This window comes from Podarcis tiliguerta, assembly GCF_965153285.1.
Source record: "Podarcis tiliguerta genome assembly, chromosome: 4".
NCBI classification, from domain to species: Eukaryota; Metazoa; Chordata; class Lepidosauria; order Squamata; family Lacertidae; genus Podarcis; species Podarcis tiliguerta.
The window spans coordinates 76179941-76201012 of record NC_139537.1 but is presented as its reverse complement, the minus strand read 5'-3'; the positions used below and the strand labels follow the sequence as shown (position 1 = coordinate 76201012).

The 21072-nt window shown below is 39.5% G+C and overlaps 1 protein-coding gene across 1 annotated transcript in view; it reads left to right on the top strand.

Moving 5' to 3' along the window:
- The first annotated feature begins 317 nt into the window (after positions 1-317).
- The window catches only part of CUL4A (cullin 4A), a 30158-nt gene continuing 9403 nt past the window's right edge, over positions 318-21072 (top strand). The window contains exons 1-11 of the mRNA XM_083437784.1: positions 318-1095; positions 3949-4064; positions 4991-5095; positions 5667-5735; positions 7633-7706; positions 8362-8524; positions 10816-10905; positions 11903-11985; positions 14461-14528; positions 15252-15370; positions 17972-18164. Coding sequence (XP_083293910.1) covers positions 921-1095; positions 3949-4064; positions 4991-5095; positions 5667-5735; positions 7633-7706; positions 8362-8524; positions 10816-10905; positions 11903-11985; positions 14461-14528; positions 15252-15370; positions 17972-18164 — 1255 coding nt within the window. The 5' untranslated portion in view covers positions 318-920. The remainder of the gene's footprint in view (positions 1096-3948; positions 4065-4990; positions 5096-5666; positions 5736-7632; positions 7707-8361; positions 8525-10815; positions 10906-11902; positions 11986-14460; positions 14529-15251; positions 15371-17971; positions 18165-21072) is intronic.

Below are 21072 nucleotides of genomic sequence, written 5' to 3'. Positions count from 1 at the left end.
CTTCTGCTTAGTCTTGAGACTTGTAAATCCGGGACTGTCCCCGGGAAACGAGGACGTCTGGTGACCTTACTATACAGTATCAGCTTGTTCCCACGACGAATAAACCTGGCTTCTCTTTCCCTACTCAGAATGAACTTGCGTAGAGTTCAAAGGAGATGCGGTGGTGGTTTGTTTGATTTATTTGTTTGACTGATTGATTTGTCGTTCCGTTTAATTCACAATGCAAAGAATCACACGGCGCCCTTTTACTGTGCAAAAAAACACACAACGTAAGAGCAAAACAAAGCAGAAATAGCGCCTCCCTCGCCCGCGCACCCCCACCCCTTAGGTAAGTGGATATAGGATTGCGGCCTTGGCCTGCCTAACGCCGAGCTGCTGCTGCTGTGGAAACGGCGGCGGTGCCAGTTGCCTCCCACCACCCCCTTGCCTGGCCCCTGCCCGAGTCCCGTGACAGCAGGCTAAAGCCCTCCTCCGGGCCGAGGAAGTCGTAGGTATCTGCCCCGGCGAGGCGCATCCGCCGCCTCGGCCTTGCTTTCAGCAGCCGCCCCGACCCGCGGCGGAGGCAGCAGCTTCGGCCTTCACCCGAGTGGACCAAAGGAGCCATTTTGTGAGGCGGCATCGGGGGCGTCGTCGTCGTCTGCTGCTTGCCGCTTCTTCGCTGTTCCCGCACGCCGAGTCCAGCGGCCGGGAAGCGGGCTCCGCTCCGGCCTTTTCCTTCTTCGCTTTCCGTGCGCCCCTCATGGAAGCGCCTGGGTCGCTGAGGCGGCGCCCCGTTGGCGGCGAGGATCTTTACCGTTGTTATTACCGTCGCCCCCTTTTGAGAGCCGTCGTTCAAAACTGAGAGGAAAGCCGGAGGGAAGGAGGGAGGGGCACCAAGGGAAATCTACACCCCACCCACCCCCGGGATTGCTGGGTCGAACATGGCCGGCGAGCCCCAGAAGAAGCAGCACTTGTCGGCGCTGGTGGGGCACACCAACGGCTTCACCAAGCCCGCTTCCCTGGCAGCTGTGGCCGGCGTCCGAAGCGGGCCGGCCGGCTCTGGAGCTGCCGGTGGAGGGGCCACGTCCAAGAAATTAGTGATCAAGAACTTCAGAGGTGGGTGTGCAAGCGCACCTAGGATGCTGGAGGTGGAAGGAGATGTTCGCGTGTGGGACTCGTCTCCCCTGGTGGTTTGGGTTTTGTTTTTTTGCAAGTGAACGTGTCGCGCTCATCAACACCCTCATTTCAAACGTTTTGTTCTGATTGCTTTTTCGTCCCCATTTGAATAGCTCGTTTAGAAATGCAACCTGGTTTTGTTTTTGTTTCCCACCCCTTTGCAGATGTGCTTAAGGGGTTGTCAGATTCAAAGGCGGGATTCTAAAAATGGTGTAAAAGTGGGTTTTCCTTGGGTAACGAGTTAGGGATACAAAATGGTTTCTCCTACACTGTCGCTTTGGGGTTTTTGTTTGTTTGTTTGTTTAATGTTACTGACCTGCCTTGTTTTGCACCTGGGGATATTAGGCGGTCAACATCACAAATGTGGATAGGGTTGTTGTTGTTCATTGAATTTATATACCGCCCTATACCCCAGGGGTTATCTCTTAATATCCTTGAAACCTGCCTTTCAGTGCAAGCCTATACATACACACACACACACACACACACACTCTCTCAGAAGTAAGCCCCACTGACTTCAATAGGACTTCCTCCCAGGTAAGTAAGTATGCATAGGCTTGCAACCCTAGTTGCATTTGAGGATGGGGTTAAAGATAGAAGCTTAATTTCTTGCCCCCAAGCCTCCTGCTATGTTCTTATGGGTGAACCTGCAATTATGATGATGAGATGGGGCTCTCTAAAAAATTATGTGGAGTAAAAGGGTGTGATCTTGTGAATGTAGCTCAGAACATTTTCACATGTGGCATTAAAAGTGACATTTGACCAAACAGACAGCAAGCAATTTTAAAACTGATTGGTGAAAACAGTCTTACTTCTCTGTATCTTTAAGATTCACATATTTTGATCGTAATGCTGTTGACTTATTAATATGAGTCAGCATAATTCCAGAAGTGTTCCTTGATTTTAAAAAGCTCTTCAGGCACGCAAGAGTGTGAGTATGTGTGTTTGCTTGCATACATACAAACGTGCTTGTAAACATGCCTGAACGCAGGAAACTTGATATTTACCATACAGATGTACTTGCTGTCATCTTAAGCCGGGCTGGGGAGGGGTTGCTCTTTGTCAGGCAGACCAAGGACTCTAAGCAACTTTTCCTTGTTTGACATGCAGGAGTATAAGAGTGTTTGGCACTTTGCCTGGTCAGATCAGTCACTGGCAGCCAATCAGGAGCACAGGCCCCTTGGCTTGTGTTGACGTGTGACATCCATTGCCCTTTCCTCACCTTACTGTCCACATGGGACCTATCTATAAGAGTGAAACTAGATTTTGTTACTGTTATCACAGAGGCAGTTTTAAGTCTCATATTTCCTTCATCTGTTGCTTGGTGTCCTGCTGCATTGTCTGCAGGCCACCAAATGACAGCAAGCTGCTGTGTACTGCATGTTGTTTAATTGTGTCTAACTGCTATCCACTGCTTTCATACTCTTATCATTAACAAATTAGAATCTGTAGACATCACCTGAAATGTTGAGGAAGTTAAAGTATGCTAAGGAACAACTAATCCTTTCAATTTGAAGTATACACTCTCAAGCATCTATGCTTCTCATGTGTCCAGTTAAACATCTCCAAAAGAGAGATTTCACTCCTATGAAGCTGAGCTTTGTATTTTTTTCACAAAACATTACCGGTATGTTACTTGCCTAAACTTAGTTAGCCTAACCCTTCTTTCTCACCCATACCCACTTTAATGCTGCATAACAAATTCAGGGACATATACATACATGACAGTTCATTTTAGAATACAGAATATGTGCAGCAACAGGTATTACACGTACAGGGGGATCCTATGCATGTTTCCACAGAAACAAGTCCCAATATGTTCAGTGGGATTCACTCTCAAGTAAGTTTGCACAGAATTGCAGCCTTCATTTGTTCCAGTAGTATAATTTTGGTGTTCCTCGTTCATGTGTGTTCCCTCATAATGTGAATTTTTGACCTTTCGAAAAAAATGCTGGATACTGGCAGTTGCGTCCAGAGACAGATCCATAATTTTGCAGGTATTAAAAGAATAACAGCAGAGAACATGTGTGAGGTTAGAAACAATCCACTCCATATCCTCACATTTTGAAATTCGCTGAAAAAATTGGGTGATTGTGATGAATGGATACAGATGCACAAATTCACCTTCAACTTTTTTAAATAAGAAAAAATGACTCTAAAAATGAAAGGGCTGGAATAAAGGGCAAAATGAAATGCTGGTCCAAATTAGTTATGAGGAAGCCAATATCCCTTTAATAAAGTACTGACTATTAACATGCAGAAGTGGAGCACTAATCACCATCAATCAAGTGACAGGAAATGGGATAAAGTACAAATTACACCTGTTCCTTGTACTACATATGCAGCCTAATCCTACGCATGTTTAGTTGAGAGTAAATCCCTTTCAGTTCAGTAGGGCTTACTTCCAAGCATACATAGGACTGAAGTCTTTGTGTGAGAGAGTGATGCACAGAATACTCTTAATGCAGATCATGTGTATATAAGGGTACCTTTTTCTGCACATTTGAAGTAGTGGTTGAATGACTGCTGATTTGGTGGATTTTTGTATTTTTCAGTGTGTGTTTGTATGGAATGGTGTTTCATACAAAGTTTGAAAGGTGTGTGATCTTTTATCACACTGTTTTATTTCCATTTAAAAAGCATTTTCTTCATGTTGCCTGTTGCAAAAGGTCGTAATCTCTAAATAAAAATAGAATATGCTTTATTTATCGATTAAGAAACCACACACAAAATTATAAAGTTGTGAAAGAATATACCATTTCTCACCCCTTGTTCTTTATCTGTTTAATGCAGAGAGACCCACTTTGCCTGATAACTACACTCAGGACACATGGCAGAAGCTTCATGAAGCAGTCAGAGCAATTCAAAGCAGTACATCTATTAAATATAATCTTGAAGAGCTCTACCAAGTAAGAGTTTTGAGGTTTTTTAAAACACTTGTATGAATAAAATGGATATTTTAGAAGTAGCGATTTGGGAGAGTTTCTGTCTATAACACAAAGAATACATCACGTGGAAAACCTGTTCTTGGACATTTCTAATGCCCTGATGCCTAGATTTCTGTGTGCATGGGGTGCATTCAGGTATTTCTGTCCTTTGCCTGCACCTATGCTCCAACTTTTTCCTAACTAAATTCAGAACACACCCCATTCCATCCCCCCTCCCTGCTCTCACCACTCTCCCTCACCCTCCTGCCCCCTCGCGCCACTCACTCTCACCCAGTGTTCTGGCGATCAGGAGAGTCATGCCACACTGCTGGATGGGAAGGCGCTTTGGTGTGATGCTGCTGACAATCACCAGAGTGAGCGTCTATTGGTCCAGTGCTTGAACCAGAGTACCAGACCAAAAAACGGAACATTCTAGGATCAAAACAGAAGCCGGTATTGGCTTCTGTCATCTGGGATGTCCCAGTAAAAATGGGACAGTTGGGGGGATCTGCTCCAGTGTTGGACCTATGGCAAGAAGCTAAAAAATGAATCATATTAAAATGTCAGGAGTGGTGTGTTCTTATAGATTTCTTTTGAACTATTTTGGAGCATTTTCTCCATATTATTCTCAGTGATTGAATAAACTGCTAGTATTCTGTCTGGTGAAGCAGTTGTCCAGAAATCTTCCCATAAGTTGAACTGTTCCAAGAATATAGTTAAGTAAGACAAAATAGGTTTACCTGGAAGAGGACGGGGAGATCTGTTGTCTCTCCCTGGGATATCTCTTCCAGAAGTATTCTATCCCTCCTTAAAAATAAAAAGGATCTGAAACCTGGGGGAGGGGAAGGAGGTGATGGTAGCTACCTTGATGATGCTGAACTCTTTCTTTCTCTGTCCTCATATCCCAGGCTGTTGAAAATGTCTGTTCTTATAAAGCATCACCTATGCTGTATAAACAGCTAAGACAAGTCTGTGAAGACCACGTGAAAGCCCAAATACTGCAGTTTAGAGAATATCCTTTTTATATACAAAAAACGCAGCTAAACAGTTATTAATAGTTTTAGTGTTCATAAAGTATACATTATGGTCTCACCAAAGTAAAAATGCTTCACAAAGAATGTAGTTGGAATCTGAAAAGTAAAGTCTTGTTTATGGTTTAGGTTTGTAGCATGTTGGCATCTTTTCACATTGATATTGAAGTTAACAAGTCCACCTGCATTCTTAATTTCCCCAGAGTCTTGCTTAGGTCTCGTTTGGTTTAGATTGTGTTCTAGAGTGGAGAATCTATTGCTGACAGTTCTTGAAGATTTGGGGTATGATTAATCATCAGTGCAATAATTTCCTTCGTTCAACTATACTAAGAATCATATATTTCCCCTCTTGGATGCTTGCAGGGGGACTCCAGAGTCTTAAAGACTTGATGTGGTTGTCACTGTAAAAGTCTAGAAATTCTTCTCATCTGAAGCATTAATTTCTTTCAGAAATGATAGCTCCAAATTCAGGCTAGAATCCCAATCTAGAGTAACTACTGATATATTGACTAAAAAAAATAAATAGATAGCTTCCCTTAACCTTTCTAGCACAGATTCTCTCGACAGTCTCCTGTTTTTAAAGAAAATAAACAGATGCTGGCAAGATCACTGCAGACAAATGGTAAGTTATATGTAGTTCATAATGCTTTTTTTTTTTTAAGTTGTATATCCCACATTTCTTCAAGCAGTTCAAAATGATTTACATCAGGAATGGGGAACCTGGTATATTTGGACTAAAAGTCCCATCCATTCCAGCCAGGATGGTCTGGGGTCTCAGGGATGATAGGATTTGTATTCCAACAACATGTGGAAGTCTACAGGTTTCCCATCACTGATGTATATGATTCTCATTTTTAGCCTCACAACAGTCCTATGAGGTAGGCTAGACTGAGAGATGATTGTTGTCCCATGATCACCCAGTGAACTTTGTGGCTTAGTGTGGAATTTCAACCAGGACCCCCTACTCATAGTCGATGACACTAGCCACTGTGCAACACAGTTAGCTCATAGAGGCAATTCAGGTTCATATCTGTTGTTTGCCCCCATTAATAAAATTAAGGAAATTTTGTATTTGCTTGGCTCAACTCTTAGATTCTTTTTTAAATTAACTAAATGATATATGTATTTATGACTTGATTTTTTTTTACAAAAACTGAGTGAGAAAGCTGAAGCCAATTATATTCCTTTGGATATATAAACTTTGATCTTTGTAGCACTTTAACAGCTTTTGACTGCTTGAAAAGCTACTGGTTAGCTCTTAACTCTGTTACTACAAAAACAATTTATCACCAAGTCCCTATGAAATTAAGCATCTGCTTTTGAAAAACAGTTTGTAGCATGATTATATGGACAAACAGAGTTTGGTGTTCTTTGCAAAACTGGTCATTACTTTGGTTTTTCTCTTTTTGTGTTGTGAGAGTTTGAAAGACTTTGAAGTTCACTTCAACTTCGTTTCCTAGCTGCATCCCTGATTTTTTGCTTTTGCTTTTTCCAAATCAAAGAGTGCTTGAGCTGCTACCTAGATTCACAAATATGAAGTTGCATAACACATTTGAAGCTCGCTGGCTTCAAATTTAATTGCACATTGGTGCAGCTCATTAGGAACTAGCTATTTGACTATGGGGAATGTGTGAAATCCCCTTAAGTATTTGAATTACATAAAGTTGCCTTTTTCACCCAAGCAATAACGTTTTGACAAAACTGCAGGAAGTGAGTGGGTTCAAGCTTTGATGTTCCATTGTTTTAAGTCACTTATCAAGTTTCTTGGGCCAGAGGTTGGCCCTTTAAAAAAACAAAACTCAGTACAGCTGGCACAGATAAATCACAAGCTTTTTTGCTAACTCTCCTAAGAAAACTTTTGGCTGGGAAAAGAAAAATTAATTAGGAAAATTAGAATGACAGTGTCATCACCAATTAATGCTATTTTGGATTATATTATGTATATTTTGGCTTTATATTAGCTAGCAATATTCGTTTAACAAAATTTATATACTGTTTGATTATATATAAATTTTCACATTTAACGGTCATTTGGCCCTATGGATTAATGGCACCCCATATTTGATATGTTTTATGTTAAACTTCTTTAGCAGTCGTGCTCATAAAATATCAAGCTAAGATTATTAATTTTGTATTAGTAACACATTAATGTTGATTAAGATTAAGAGGTTATTGGGAATTGACTATGCAATCACAGCTGCTTCTGAACTGCTGATACTGGCTAAGATAAGCAATATTATGTCTATGCTGGCCCTATTTTACTGCTTTTCACTCCAAATTATTACAACTCTAAGAAACATATATACGTGTAAGAAATTTCCTTAAAATTCTTATTTGTTGGAGATCATATACTGTATAAATTCTTTCTTGGCTTGTAGATTCTCTTCCTTGATTAAACTTCAAGATATATTCTGAATGTATAATAACCCTAGGTATTGATGAGGATAGGAAATCAGGAAATGTGACATATATGGCAAAGAAGATTAATTCTATCTTTATGGGTGTGTGTTTTTTTGCAGATCATGATTAGAAGCATTTTTTTGTTTTTGGACCGTACTTATGTTCTTCAGAATTCAATGCTACCTTCTATATGGTAGGTACAGTTTTAAGTAGTATGTATGTTGGCGGTGTGTGGATCTGTTATTACAGTGTTGGCCATTATGCACCTGCAGTGTGTAATGTGGATATATGGGCTGTAAAATTGCTAGTAAAACGTAAAATTGCTAGTAAAGGAGTCCTTGTACCTTTACACAGGAACTTGTGGCCCTTCAGATGTTGTTGAACTCCTAACCCCACCAGCTCCAGTCAGCATGGGCAATTTTCAGGAATGATTAGGATTGCAGTCCAACAACGTCTGGAGGTCCCTAGGTTCCACAAGCCTATACTACTGTCTCTGCAAAAATAAGAATTTTAGCAGGTGATTTCTGCTCCCATTTAACTGATAACCTGCACCCTTAAAATTCTCTTAGAACTTTAATAGCTATGTAGACAGGGCTTCTGTTATGCCCCTTTCTGGTTTCATAATCCTAAAACTTCAAGTAATGCATTCCTGCCGATCTAAATTTCAGCAAAAGGAATGGTCATTACAGTGGTAACCAGTTCTCAAGCCATGCCAGCATCTATAGTTGGAATTATACTAGGGAGCAAACTTCACACTGTGGAATAGAAGCATAATATGATTTTAGGTCTATAACAACATGTAATGTTATATAAAATCAAATTGTAATTAACCTGTTATAATTTTACAGGGATATGGGATTAGAACTTTTTAGAAGCCATATTATTAATGATAAATTAGTTCAAACAAAAACGATTGATGGAATCCTGCTGTTGATTGAACGAGAACGGAATGGTGAAGCTGTAGATAGAAGCTTGTTACGAAGTCTGTTAAGTATGCTGTCTGATTTGCAAGTAAGTATAAAAGCCAAATATGTGCAATGCTACAGGCAAGTAAACAGACTCCTTTTTGTTCTGCTTTTCTGGATGGGAATGTGTAGAAAGTTGAGGCCTTCCTGTCAGTTTGCATTTCTTAGTGCAGAACGTATTGATCTGATGTGTAGAGATCTTTCCTATTCTACTTAATTCAAGAGGGTGCTGGAAGCTTCTCTGTGTGAAATAAACAAGCAGAAGGTTCATGTTGTTTGGGTTATTCCTTCAGAGAAGCCGATTACAGCTGGTTTAAACTGGTTCTGTTATCTCTTTCTGTCAAAGTCATGCTGACTATAATAATAGGCCAGATGGAGCCTGGGTTTCACACTTTCTCTTTCAATATCTTTTCCTTCTGGTGTGGTGTTCTGTACATAGTACGCTTAGTGTTAAGTTTTAGACTTATTGTAAGTTTGAGTTAAGTCTTCTGTAACTGGATTTCTTCTAGACAGTGCCAATCCTGAATGTACTGGATTTGTGACCTTTATGCTCATTTGTCTTCCATAGTAGTAAAGCTCTGCTGGATGAAATGCCTCTGCTCTATTTTTTGGGAATCCTGCAAGGTGTTTAAGTTGTTACTCTGCTAACTATACATTGGAATCTACACTGGATCAATATTGAGTAGACTTTCAATGACACTTTCCTCTTCCCACCCAAACTCTCAGCAAAAGCTCACAGAAAAGAGCTGAAATTTCCAACTTGGCATGGTATTTGTAGTGGTGCTGATATGAAAAGACATACCATATCACATGACCTGCTCAATTAAGGAGCAACTTGCTTCATAGTGGGCATTCCTATCATCTCATTATGCAGCGGCTAGACTGGTGACTGGGAGCAGCCACTGAGACCATATAACAGCAGTCCTCAAAGACCTACATAGGCTTCCAGTACATTTCTGAGCACAGTTCAATGTGTTTGCGCTGACCTGTAAAGCCCTAAACAGCCTTGGCCCTGTATACTTGAAGGAGCATTTCCACCCCCATCGTTCAGCCCAGATACTGAGGTCCTCCTCCAAGGATCTTCTGCTGGTTCCCTCACTGCAAGAAGCGAAGTTAGAGGGGAACCAGGCAGAGGGCCTTCTCGGAAGTGGCGCCCATAAGATATTAAGGAGATGAGTAATTATACAGCATTTAGGAAGGGAAGCTTTTTAAGGTTTAATGTTTTACTATGTTTTTATATATGCTGAAAGTCACCCAGAGTTGCTGGGGCAGCCCAGTCAGATGGGCAGGATACAAATAATAAATTATTATTATTATTATCACTAAGGCAGTGTTTTGAAGTAGGAATGAAAGTCTTTTTGAACACAGGCAACCTCCCATTTACATGAGGGTTACATTCCAAGACACCCCATTCTGCCCCTTTTTGTGAATTTTCAGATCACTTCTGGGTTTGGCTCAATACACATGTGCATGGTTGCACACATATTGAAGCTTTCTTTAAACTAAGCATAACGTTACCCATGGTTTTGGGTTTGGACAGCACATCATGCCATTAGCTCCTTCACTTGGGAGAGGTAAGGGGGGAGCATGCGAGGCTGAGAGTCGTTGTGGCTTGTTCTTCCTTATGCGTGTCACAGTAAATCATATTTTTGTGTGATTTGTGAATAACACATGTTATGTCCAAACCTGGAGAAACTCTGGCTAGTCTACTTAAAGTTTAGTGGAACAAACCAACTTCAAATAGCGTAGACTATGCTTTCTGATCTCAAACTGTTTTCTTAAACCATAGTTAAAATTAACCACAGTTTCAGATTAGAATGTAGCAGCAAACCTCAATTAGTAGAAAGAGGAAGTGAAAGCTTTTGATTTTCTCTTTGTGCCCATACTGAAGGAGAATGAAAAAAGGAAATGCAGTAATTTTGTAAAACTAGCTCAAGTGATATTCCTTCACTATTAGTTCCCTAATTGTAAGTAGGAATATTTCCTATGCCACAGGGTTTTTTGAAGAATTGATGGAATTAGTCTGCATCTATATTGGAAGTATTTTTCTTGTAAAAACAATGTAAACATTTAAGATGTGGAATTGTTTTTTTACACTTCACTTGTTTTATGGTTGTACCTATTTTATTTGTTTTGTTACTATATTTTATTGTTGTAACCCGCCCTGGGATCTTATTTTAAATGGTGGGTAAGTAATCTAAATAAATGAATGAATGAATAAAACAGCCTGCATTTAGAAGAAAACTGCATAGAAGCTACGTTTTATCTTTTATTGACAAATTGCTGTACAATTTAGGCACTAATCTGATAAACTACATTAATGTGTCTCTTAAATAGGTTTACAAAGATGCATTTGAACAAAGGTTTTTGGAAGATACAAATCGTTTATATACTGCAGAAGGCCAAAGATTAATGCAAGAAAGAGAGGTATGAAGTTAAACAAAATGTAGTAGGAATTGTTCCCAATATGAGTTCATATGGTTGAGTGGGAGTTGTATTTGGCAGAATTGTTCAATAACTCTATGCGTATGAACAAAAAAGTCATAATAATGCATAGCAATTACCTTTTGAAACAGTTTTGTTGTTAAATATATGCTGTATATATAAACATGGGATTTTTGTATATTTGAGGGATTACAGCCAAAGGAAAGCAGTAAAATAGCATAAAAAGTATATAAAGAGCCAATAATCTGGCTTCCACGTGACTGTGTTTGAGAACTTAGATGTTTCCAATTCCACGCAAAGAATTTACAAATATTTATAAATGTGATTTTGAAGTTGTGTACAAAATTTATAAAACATGCACTATTTTGTACCTCTCGTAAAAGAAGCTGAAGTAATTATGAATGTGAGTACTGAGATAGCATGGCAGAAGGCAAAAACCTCTCTAGAGAGAGGCTTCTTGTTGACATCATGGATGCCAGGTCAAGGTCAGCAGTGCTGTCCACAGCCTGCTTCTGCTGCAAACTTGCAGAGCTATTTTTCTGAGAATTCAACCCTGCAGATGTGTCTGGACTGAAAGCAGTGTGTGCATTTCTGGATTGTTCCTACTGCTGTAAAAATAATAATATCTCCTCAATTCTCTCTTTTGGGGGGTGGGGTGAGTATCCGGCAGGTTAGATTAAAACTGCCATTTGTGTATTTTGAGACTCCTTGCTGCAGTAATTGCTTTTGGTTCATAGAAAAGTTTTACTTTCTCTTATTATTGCTGCCTGTTGTGAATGAAAGGTGGGGTGGGATAACAGAATTACTACAAATAAATGAGCAGAGCCATCAATGCATATAGTTATCTATATGATTACATGAGGTAAGATCAGACGAGCATATGGTCATGCTGTTTTACTATTCAGTAGCTTTTACACTCTGCTTGTCCTTTTGTAGAACAAAATTCCCTTCCAAATATATATATTTTTTAATTTGACAGGTCCCAGAATACCTTCACCATGTTAACAAACGTTTAGAAGAAGAGGCAGATAGAGTAGTGACATATTTAGACCACAGCACACAGTGAGTACCTCTTACCTTTTTTCTTTAATACGCGGTTCCTGTTTGCTTTAAAATTTGGTTCTATAAAAAACTGTACAACACTCTTTATATCTAAAGGGGTAGTGGTGCCACCTTTTATAAATTATATTTAAATTATGTTCTTGAAATTATGCTCTTGAAATAGAAGCAAAAGGTATTTGGGTAAGCTTAGCAATGTTTGGAGTTTTAGAATTCTGTCTATTACATAACACTCAATTTAGATTATCTGTTCATTAATAATTAATTTTAATGATAATATCTGTAATTGTAGTTACAGATAGTCATAGGGGAAGAGCTGTAGCTTAGTGGTAGTGTCTGCTTCCATGCATGGCATCTCCAGGAAGGGAGAGAGAAAACCTTGTCTAAAATCTTGGGCAACTGCTGCCAGTCAGTGTAGACAATACTAAGTTAGATGGACCTATGTCTGACAGTGTAAGGCAGCTCTGTGTGTTCCTAATTATCACCTGCTTTTTGTTCTGAAAGTTACAAGAGGAGCTTTGGCTTACTGCAGCTGCAAGAGAACATTTTGCTTTTTGCAGTGCAAGTCTGATTTACACCTCCTTGTGTTTTTCAAATGAGGACTGTGAACAATTTGGCTGCAGCACCAGTTCTGGGGAGCTAGTCAGGGCAATAAATATAATGCAGCTGAATATGGGGAGCCGTCAGCACCAGTGAAAAAGCATCAAGGTAGCAAGCAAGTTAGAAAGCTGTTTGCCCTGACCTCCTTATTGTTTTATCAGGCTATTCCCGCACCACTTTTCAACTCCAGAAATCTGAAGCTCCATAGTAAATTACTTAATAAACAACAGTAACAAGTATGCAGGTAGAAAGCCAGCAGAGATTTGACATATCCACTGTAGTGTACCAAATGTCACATGTAGAACTATATACCTGTTGGCAGGAATCGTGTTTGTGTGCTTGGTGCAATCAATGCATTCCTGGCATCCATGGGACAAGTTTGTTCCCTAGAGGCCAACCAAGGTGGCTGCTCTAGACAAGCTGAGAGGTTAATAGATAAGGCCTTTGGGAACATCTGGCAATGGCAGATTTGAGAGAAGCAGGGTGGCTGCTCCTCCGCTGTCATGGAAGATGAGTGTCTTTGGCAAGGAAGATGGGCTTGTGGGCTTGCCACAGACATCTGATTGCCCACTGTGAGAACTGGATGCTAGACTAGATGGGCTTTTGCTCTGATGCAGAAGGACTCTTCTTACGTTTGTGTATCCTTTTCGACTTTCCCCAAGATCTTTATTAATGAATGCTCATTACTGAAGCATTGTGTATCATCATTTCTTTTAATACTTAATTTGCTGGTCTGATTACTCTCAGTTTGGCAGTGAAATGGGGCCAGCTATAAATAAGGTACTGGTTTCTGCATACTTGAGAGTTATGCAGAAGTATACTCGTTTGTAAATTTCATGGAAAAATGAAAACACAGCTGCTATCTTTGCTCAGTGGCTTCTAGAGCCTATGAAATGTTGAAGGTGTTATTTGGTAGGGGATTGACCTGCTTGAAGCTTGAGATAGGGATTACAACTGATGTGCACTCTCTCCTCTCTGCACTGCATGGGCAGTTTTCTGGAAGGAGGAAAGAAAAAAAGGACACACACACACCCTCGTTTTTGATTTAGAAACTCTTCTATTACTTTACAACAATAATGTGTTCAGGTTTGAGCCTGGTATCCTGAACCTGAGCCCTTTAACACAGTAAAGGAAGGTTTCAGGAACATGGGACAGGGGAAAAGAAATACTTGCTATCCTGAAACTTTTCCTCTTCATAAATAATAGTAGGCTAGAGTACTCCTGTAGGGAGCCAAGAATATACCTGGGATACACTAACGTTCTATAGCATATTGGAGTTCTCAGATGGTTCCCTTTCATGGTGAAGCAGAGCACCATGATAACTAGTAGGGCAGCAAAATGGGGCTGCCCACAGACAAGGCAAATATGCAGGTATTCAAGAAAAAGTACATAAGTGAAAAGAGAACTCCACAGCATAATTCAGGTGTAAGCCCTTGATGTGGCAGATGTCCACTTGCTGTCCTTCAGCCTGCTGGACAGTTAATCTAGATTCTGTACACACTTCTCATGGGTGCTTTAAGTAGACAGTATAACACCACCTACAGAACTTTATAGTTCTCCTGCTAAGCTCTATATACATTTAGGATTAATACATAACAGTAAGTGCCTTCTTTCTCATATTTAAGTTTTTCCTTTTGATTAGTGTAAAGATCACGTTGATGATTCTACATCAAGAATGGCTGGGTTGTTAACTGAATACTTTCGTTCTGCTATACTGTCCCTCTGTGTATGTAGTTAAACATAGAGTTGGTGAACCTAAGATTTGTATTCTACCTACAATTGTATGTGCAACCAAGAGTATACACTTGCACAGCTTTTGAAGGCTCTTCATCCTAAATTGTACAGGTATTCATAGATTCTTTTTCTTGCCTTAAACAGGAAGCCACTCATTGCTTGTGTGGAGAGGCAGCTTTTAGGAGAGCACTTATCAGCTGTTTTGCAAAAAGGTACTTTTTTCTAATTAGCTTTTTTTTTTTTAAGCTGCATAATCTGCTCACATTTTATGGGAAACTGAAAACAGATTGTACAGCTGCCTCTTTGGCCTGGGAAAAGCCATTGGAACAGACAAGTATTCTTAAAATATGATGGCCAATACACATTCCCACACGCAACTGGCAACAAATAATGTAAGCAAACCCTTTTCAGAGCAATAAAAGTTAAGGGATATGTATAAATTTTTCATAAAATTGTTCATAAAACTGGCTAACATTGTATGTGAAGGAATTGCCAGGAACGCTGGGTCACGGATAGTTCTCTGAAAACTGCTTATTTAATCGCAGACCTCTATAACTGACAGAGCTCTTTCTTGGTGCTGTAGCAATAACAGGCCTGTATTTTTCCACGAACTAAAATCCAACAGCTCCTCTGAAATATTTTAAATTCAGCAGGCTGATAGTTTTGTTAGGACAAGCTGTTGCAAATCTAGCCCATTAGAATTCCACAGCCAATCCATTTCGATATAGTATCTTAAAAATCTATGTATATGAGAGACAGAAACTCAGTTTGTATATAAAGCACTTGTCAATCATATATTCTTTACAGGGAGGGAAAGTTGCATTGTTTGCAACCACCATAATTTCTAGATGCTGTTGCTTTAAACTGACAGAAAGTTCTGTTCCATTTTCTAACAATACCACCTTATTTAACGTGCTAATCATTCTCGCTTTAAGGACTTGATAATCTGCTTGATGAAAACAGAATAGCAGATCTCACCCAGATGTGCCAGCTTTTCAGCCGTGTGAAAACCGGACAACAGCTCCTCTTGCAGCACTGGAGTGAATACATTAAGGTATTTAGAAACAGGCTGTTTTGTTGCACTTTTTTTAAAAAAAGTCAAAAATGATTTGCTTGATCTAGATTCTGAGTAACTTAGAATTTCAACCAATTCATAATAAATCCCCTTTTTATTGAATAAACAAAAAGATTGATCAGATACTGAAAGCAAGGCAAGTCCTTGAGAAAGTGAAACTTTGCTTCATTTCAGTTTTCTCTACTGTTCAGCAGCAGTCCTATCAAAGTTGAATATAGCAGTGTACTTTGCATGTGGAAAAATATACCACAGGATAAGAAGAAAAAATCCTTCTTTGAACCATGGCTGCTATATTTTGCAGTATTTGCAGCAATCCACTTATAAGCAACAAACAGTTTGTGTGGCAGCCACCTACTTTTAGAAGCGCTGTTACTGCCTGCAATCCATCCTCAGGAAGGCCACATCTGCATATTGAGAGGGAATACAAAAGACCCATGGGAGTAGTAAGCACCCTAAGTGTTAAACACAATTTTTGTTTTAGAAAATCTTGTTTCTGGTGTTTGGAGTGTGGTTTAGCTTCGCAAAGAAGATCTGCCTGAGGAAAACCTAAACCACCTCATAGTTATAAAGAACCTAGGAGTGGTAGAATTCTTTGAGGGCTTTCTCCTGATTGGTAGCTAGAATCACAGAGGCTGAATTCACAGATATTAAAAGACCAGAAGAATTACCAGGTTGAGAAGTGGATCACTCATTATGGAAGGCTAAAGCTGACAGTATGTTACCTCTGAATTTATGTCGTCAGCTTAACGTAGTGATTATTTAGGAGAAAGAAAAATTAAGTGGTGGGATAAGGATGGTGGGGTTTTTTTTGTTTTTTGTTTTGTATAATTACATTGCTATCTATTATCTTTAAGTCTGCAGTATTTTAGCATTGAGACATACTGTCTAAACCACTGAGCCTCTTGGTCTCGCCCGTCATAAGGTTGGCAGTTCTAATTTGTGTGGCGGGGTGAGCTCCCGTTGCTTTGGCCCAGCTCCTGCCAACCTAGCAGTTCGAAAGCATACCAGCACGAGTAGATAAACATGTACCATTGTGCTGGCAAGGTAAACAGCGTTTCCATGCACTCTGGCCCTCGTCACGGTGTTCTGTGCGCCAGAAGCAGTTTAGTTATGCTGGTCACATGACCTGGAAAAGCTGTCTGCTGACAAAGGTCGTATCTCTCAACCTGAAAGTGGAGATGAGCGCAGCACCCCATAGTCAAATTTGACAGGACTTAACTGTCAGGGGTCCTTTACCTTTCACTTTACCATTTTAGAATTAAAGAAATAAATAAAATGTTCAAAAATATTCTCAATTCAATAGCGGCTTGAGGTCTAAGACTGGAAACTTTTGAGAGCAATGTAACAAAAGCCATCTTTGACCAATATTATTTTAATTGCTATCACTCCTCCTAACAGCAAACTGGTGGTGATTGCTGCTGGTGACAGGCAATGCTGAGCCACCAGGAAATAAGAGGGAAGTGTTAGCAGGCTTGGAGGAACCCCAAAATTTGCAGACATACAAGAGCTATTTTTTTAAAAAAAACTTATGAGAATCTTCCAGCCCCTTTCTAGGATTGACCATGCACAGTAGCCACAGAATATTTAGTGTCAGGAAAGTGTGTGTTGTGTGTTTATGTAATGCTTTGCTTGAGCTCCTTACATTCTAGTATCCCACAGGTGGATACTATAGAAGCACTTCAGCTAGGAAATGAGGTATACTGCAGCATGTTGTCATATAGCAATTCTTATTAATCAACAGCAGAATTATTAGATGTTCTGAATATTTAAGCTGCATTTGCCTAAAATGATGTGTCCCCTGCGTATATTTCCCTTCTCATACATGACTTACAAAGACTTCACAGTCTGGGAGTGTTGCTATTTTTTAAAGTTTCTTTTGCAATTAAAGGTATGTTCAGAAGCCGCACCCCTCCCCCCAACACACCACAGCGTACTATTTTTCTGAATGTTCCCGAAACATATTGTGCCTTTTCATATTATATAACAGTGATCTGTGGCTGTATTCAGACTTGCTGTGTGGCCATGAGGAGGCAATAAAATACTTCAGTTTCCAGTTTAGAGTAATCTCGGTTTAACGTGTTGTCTGAATCTCTGGACAATGGTTAATCTTGGCTATGGTTAGTGGAAGCAAACTAGCTTCGTAGTTAAGCTAAGCACAGTTTTTTGGGTTTTGGATAGCCCTAGCAAATTTCAGTTAAATCAAAAACTGAAGCACAAGCTTCCAAACTCTTTCCTGTGGTCATGCTAAGGAAGTGGGAGTGGGGGGAGTATGCCAGACTGCCAGAAGAGAAGACTTGTTCTTGTATTACTAAACTATAGTTTTGTATTGTGCCTAAACTAGTACTGTACAAACAGATTTTCTGTGTCAATTAGCATCACATGCTGGAAAAACACTTATTAAGTGTCTATTTTTTTTAAAAAAAGTGTGATTCTCATGTTTTGGTGTTTTTAATGTTTCAGGTGCATTAAAGCAACTGTGATTTAAATGATTTTATTATCAGTGTAAATGGTGGGGGAATATTAGGAAATAAGAGAGGTAAGTACTATTGACACGTTTGATCAAAAGTGTTTGTTTTGCAGAACTATGGGACAACAATAGTGGTAAACCCTGAAAAAGACAAGGATATGGTGCAAGAGCTGCTAGATTTTAAGGACAAAGTGGATCATATAATAGAAGTGTGTTTTCAGAAAAATGAGAAATGTATAAACTTGATGAAAGAATCTTTTGAAACGTTTATCAACAAGAGACCAAATAAACCAGCAGAACTTATAGGTATAACTATTTTTCTGCAAAAATATTGTTTCTAAAACTTATACTGTCTAGGATTAAGTTGCTAAATATGCCAGTGTCCAGCAGTACAATATCTATTCCATGAAAATATTTGCTTGTGTGTGTGTATTCTGATAAGGATGTTGGCTGCATTCTTAAGAGACATGATTGTTTCCTTGTGCATCTGTGCTTGTTTTTATTCTGACTGACTGTGGTGCCATTTGCTCAGAAAACTGCATGGAAATTAGAGTGCTGTTACAACATAGTTTTGTTTAAGGAAGCTCCAAAAGAGGCAGAGTTAACTTTGGTTGTGTTGCTTATTATTGGGGTGATCTGATGAAAGAGAGAAGCTAGAGCTATCTAAAGCAGTAGTCTTTCCTAAGGTCTCCAAGACCTCAGGGGGCCAAAACAAACACACCCAAACACATGCACACGTCCAAAGAACACAAACCATAAAGCAGAGATGATTCATCCATGTGTTGCTGGACTCCAAATCCCATCAGCTTCAGCCAGCATGGCTAGTGGTGATGAGAGTTGTAGTCGACATCAGGAGAGCCACAGATTTCCTATCCCTGCCATAGAAGTTGTCCCATTGTCCTTTAACACGGGGGGGGGGGGGCGGAACCACAGCCGCCTTAATATTGATTGGAAGTGGGACATAGAAGGTCTGGTTAAATTCTGGATCTGGCATGAGTTTGTATTCCCAAAAGCAGTGGATATAACAACAGGTAAAATTCTGGGAAGAGAGAGTTCGGTGGGGAGTAGGCATGCAGACACTTCCTCTAGTATCTCTAACACCAGTGCTCTTGCAGTGCTTATCACATGTGGGATGGATTTTTTTGGCGGGGGGGGGGGGGAGATAAAATTCAAGAGTTTTAATGCTTAACCAGTTTCCCTTTTGAAAGAAATGTGATCTAATTCTGATTTTACTCTTAGTTTTATTTACCCTCTTTGGTAATATACTCTTGATTGGCTAACTAACTGGGTTAGTTGGGTGGGTGTTGTTAGGATACTGAGTGTTGTTAGGATACTGATGCCACTCAAGTCCCGAGTCTGTGGATGACCTCCATTCCGCAGTTTGATGTGGATGTTAAATAGCACCTGCTGAGTAGCAGGTTCCTGCTGTCTTGATTTGACCCTCGAGGCAGGAGCAGAACAACTGAAAAACTGTCCCTGCAGTCCTTAACCTGGGTATCCTACTGCAATAGTCTTGTGGGACATAGACTTCAGTTGATAAGCTTTTGTAATTTGGCCACATCCTGCACTTATTTATTTTCTTACTTAATCATGAACATTTTAAACCTGCCCCTTATCAACAAGCAGTCGCAGGTCAGAGTACAATAAAACAAGTTAAACATAATGGTTACATAAAAAGTGAATCACAGGGCAGTTGAAAGCCATTGACAACCAAACAACATTAAAACAGCAGTAGAAGCAAACACAGACTACATACATGACTTTCCCCAAAGAATCCTGGAAACTAGTTTTTAAGGATGTTGGGAATTATATCTCTGTGAACTACAGTTTCTAGGATTCTTTGGAGGAAGTAATGTGTTTTATATGTTTACCCTCTGCTCAGCATATGCCTGTTCAAACAAGTGTGTTTTTAGCTGCCTGCCAAAGATTCAACAGAGATGGTGCCAGCTATATATTTAGCATTTACACAACCAGGGTGTCACCATAGAGAAGGCCCTCTCCTGAGTTACCATCTAACAAATCTCATTTAGCTGCCCTACCGTCAAAAGAGCCTGCACTTATTTTGCAGCTGGTGTTAGTTTGTGCATAAAGCATTCAGAAGGAAACTGTTGTGTCACAATTTATATCTAGATTGAGATCTGTGTAGAAATCTCTTAAGAGCTCTGTAAGAAGGAGTGGAAAATTAAAGTATTTTATTTGCTTTATTATGTGCACACCCTGCTCTTTCCCACGGGTTCAGGGATTTTGCATGGCTTATAAGAACTTTATCAGTATATTTAAAAACAGCTTGGTGCTATCTATATCAAGGGGCTTTTGGATCTGCTTTTACAGTGACTGCCTCTAACAACCATGAGTAAGGAAAGGCAGGGAAAGAATGAGTTCTCACCTTTTAACATGCCCTTTTCATTCTTCCTTTCCATTCATTCTACTTCTAATTGGAGGAGGTGGCCTTTTTATCTTCAGATTCAAGGTGTAATCCTGGGGGCTTTTTTTGGCCATCAAGCCATTAGAAACATTTTAAGCCATTACAATAGCTTAGAGTAAAAAAATAAATAAGTTTAGGTCTTTCATGTAGTATGTTAATGTTGAAAAAATCCCTAACTTAATAAATAGTGTGTAAATATGTTAGTGCTTTTTATATAAATATTGAAGCTTTACAAAAATTCAGATTACATGGGTGGGTGGGTGTATACATATTCCACTGTATAGTAAAGAAAGGTACAGAAAGAGGAAATACTATTTCATAGTTTTGGTGAATGTGTTCATATTTTAAATTTCCCTCTTTTTAAATTTCTCTCTTTCACACTCTTTTCACCAGTTCCCCATATCTGCCAGTTTACTGCCTCTGTTCACTACTATTTTAATTTTATCACGGCACCTAACCTGTAATATTTTTAACTGGTTTTCCTGCTTCACATTGAACGCTTCAGATTTTTGTTCTCAATTCTGCTACTTGTGTTATTATTATTATTATTATTATTATTATTATTATTAACCTCTCTGATAATATTCTCATTATCACTATCATTGGCTTTCTGTAGATTTGTATATTAATTTCAAACGGTTTATTTTACTGTTAATTTTTAGCTTTGTCTTCATCTTCTTCATCATCATCACTATAGTTCTACTATCTCTGCCACTCTTTGCCCATAGGTTTCCCTCCTCATATTTCCCTCCTCTGAGTCTGGCACAGACTTGGATTTTTAAAAACCCT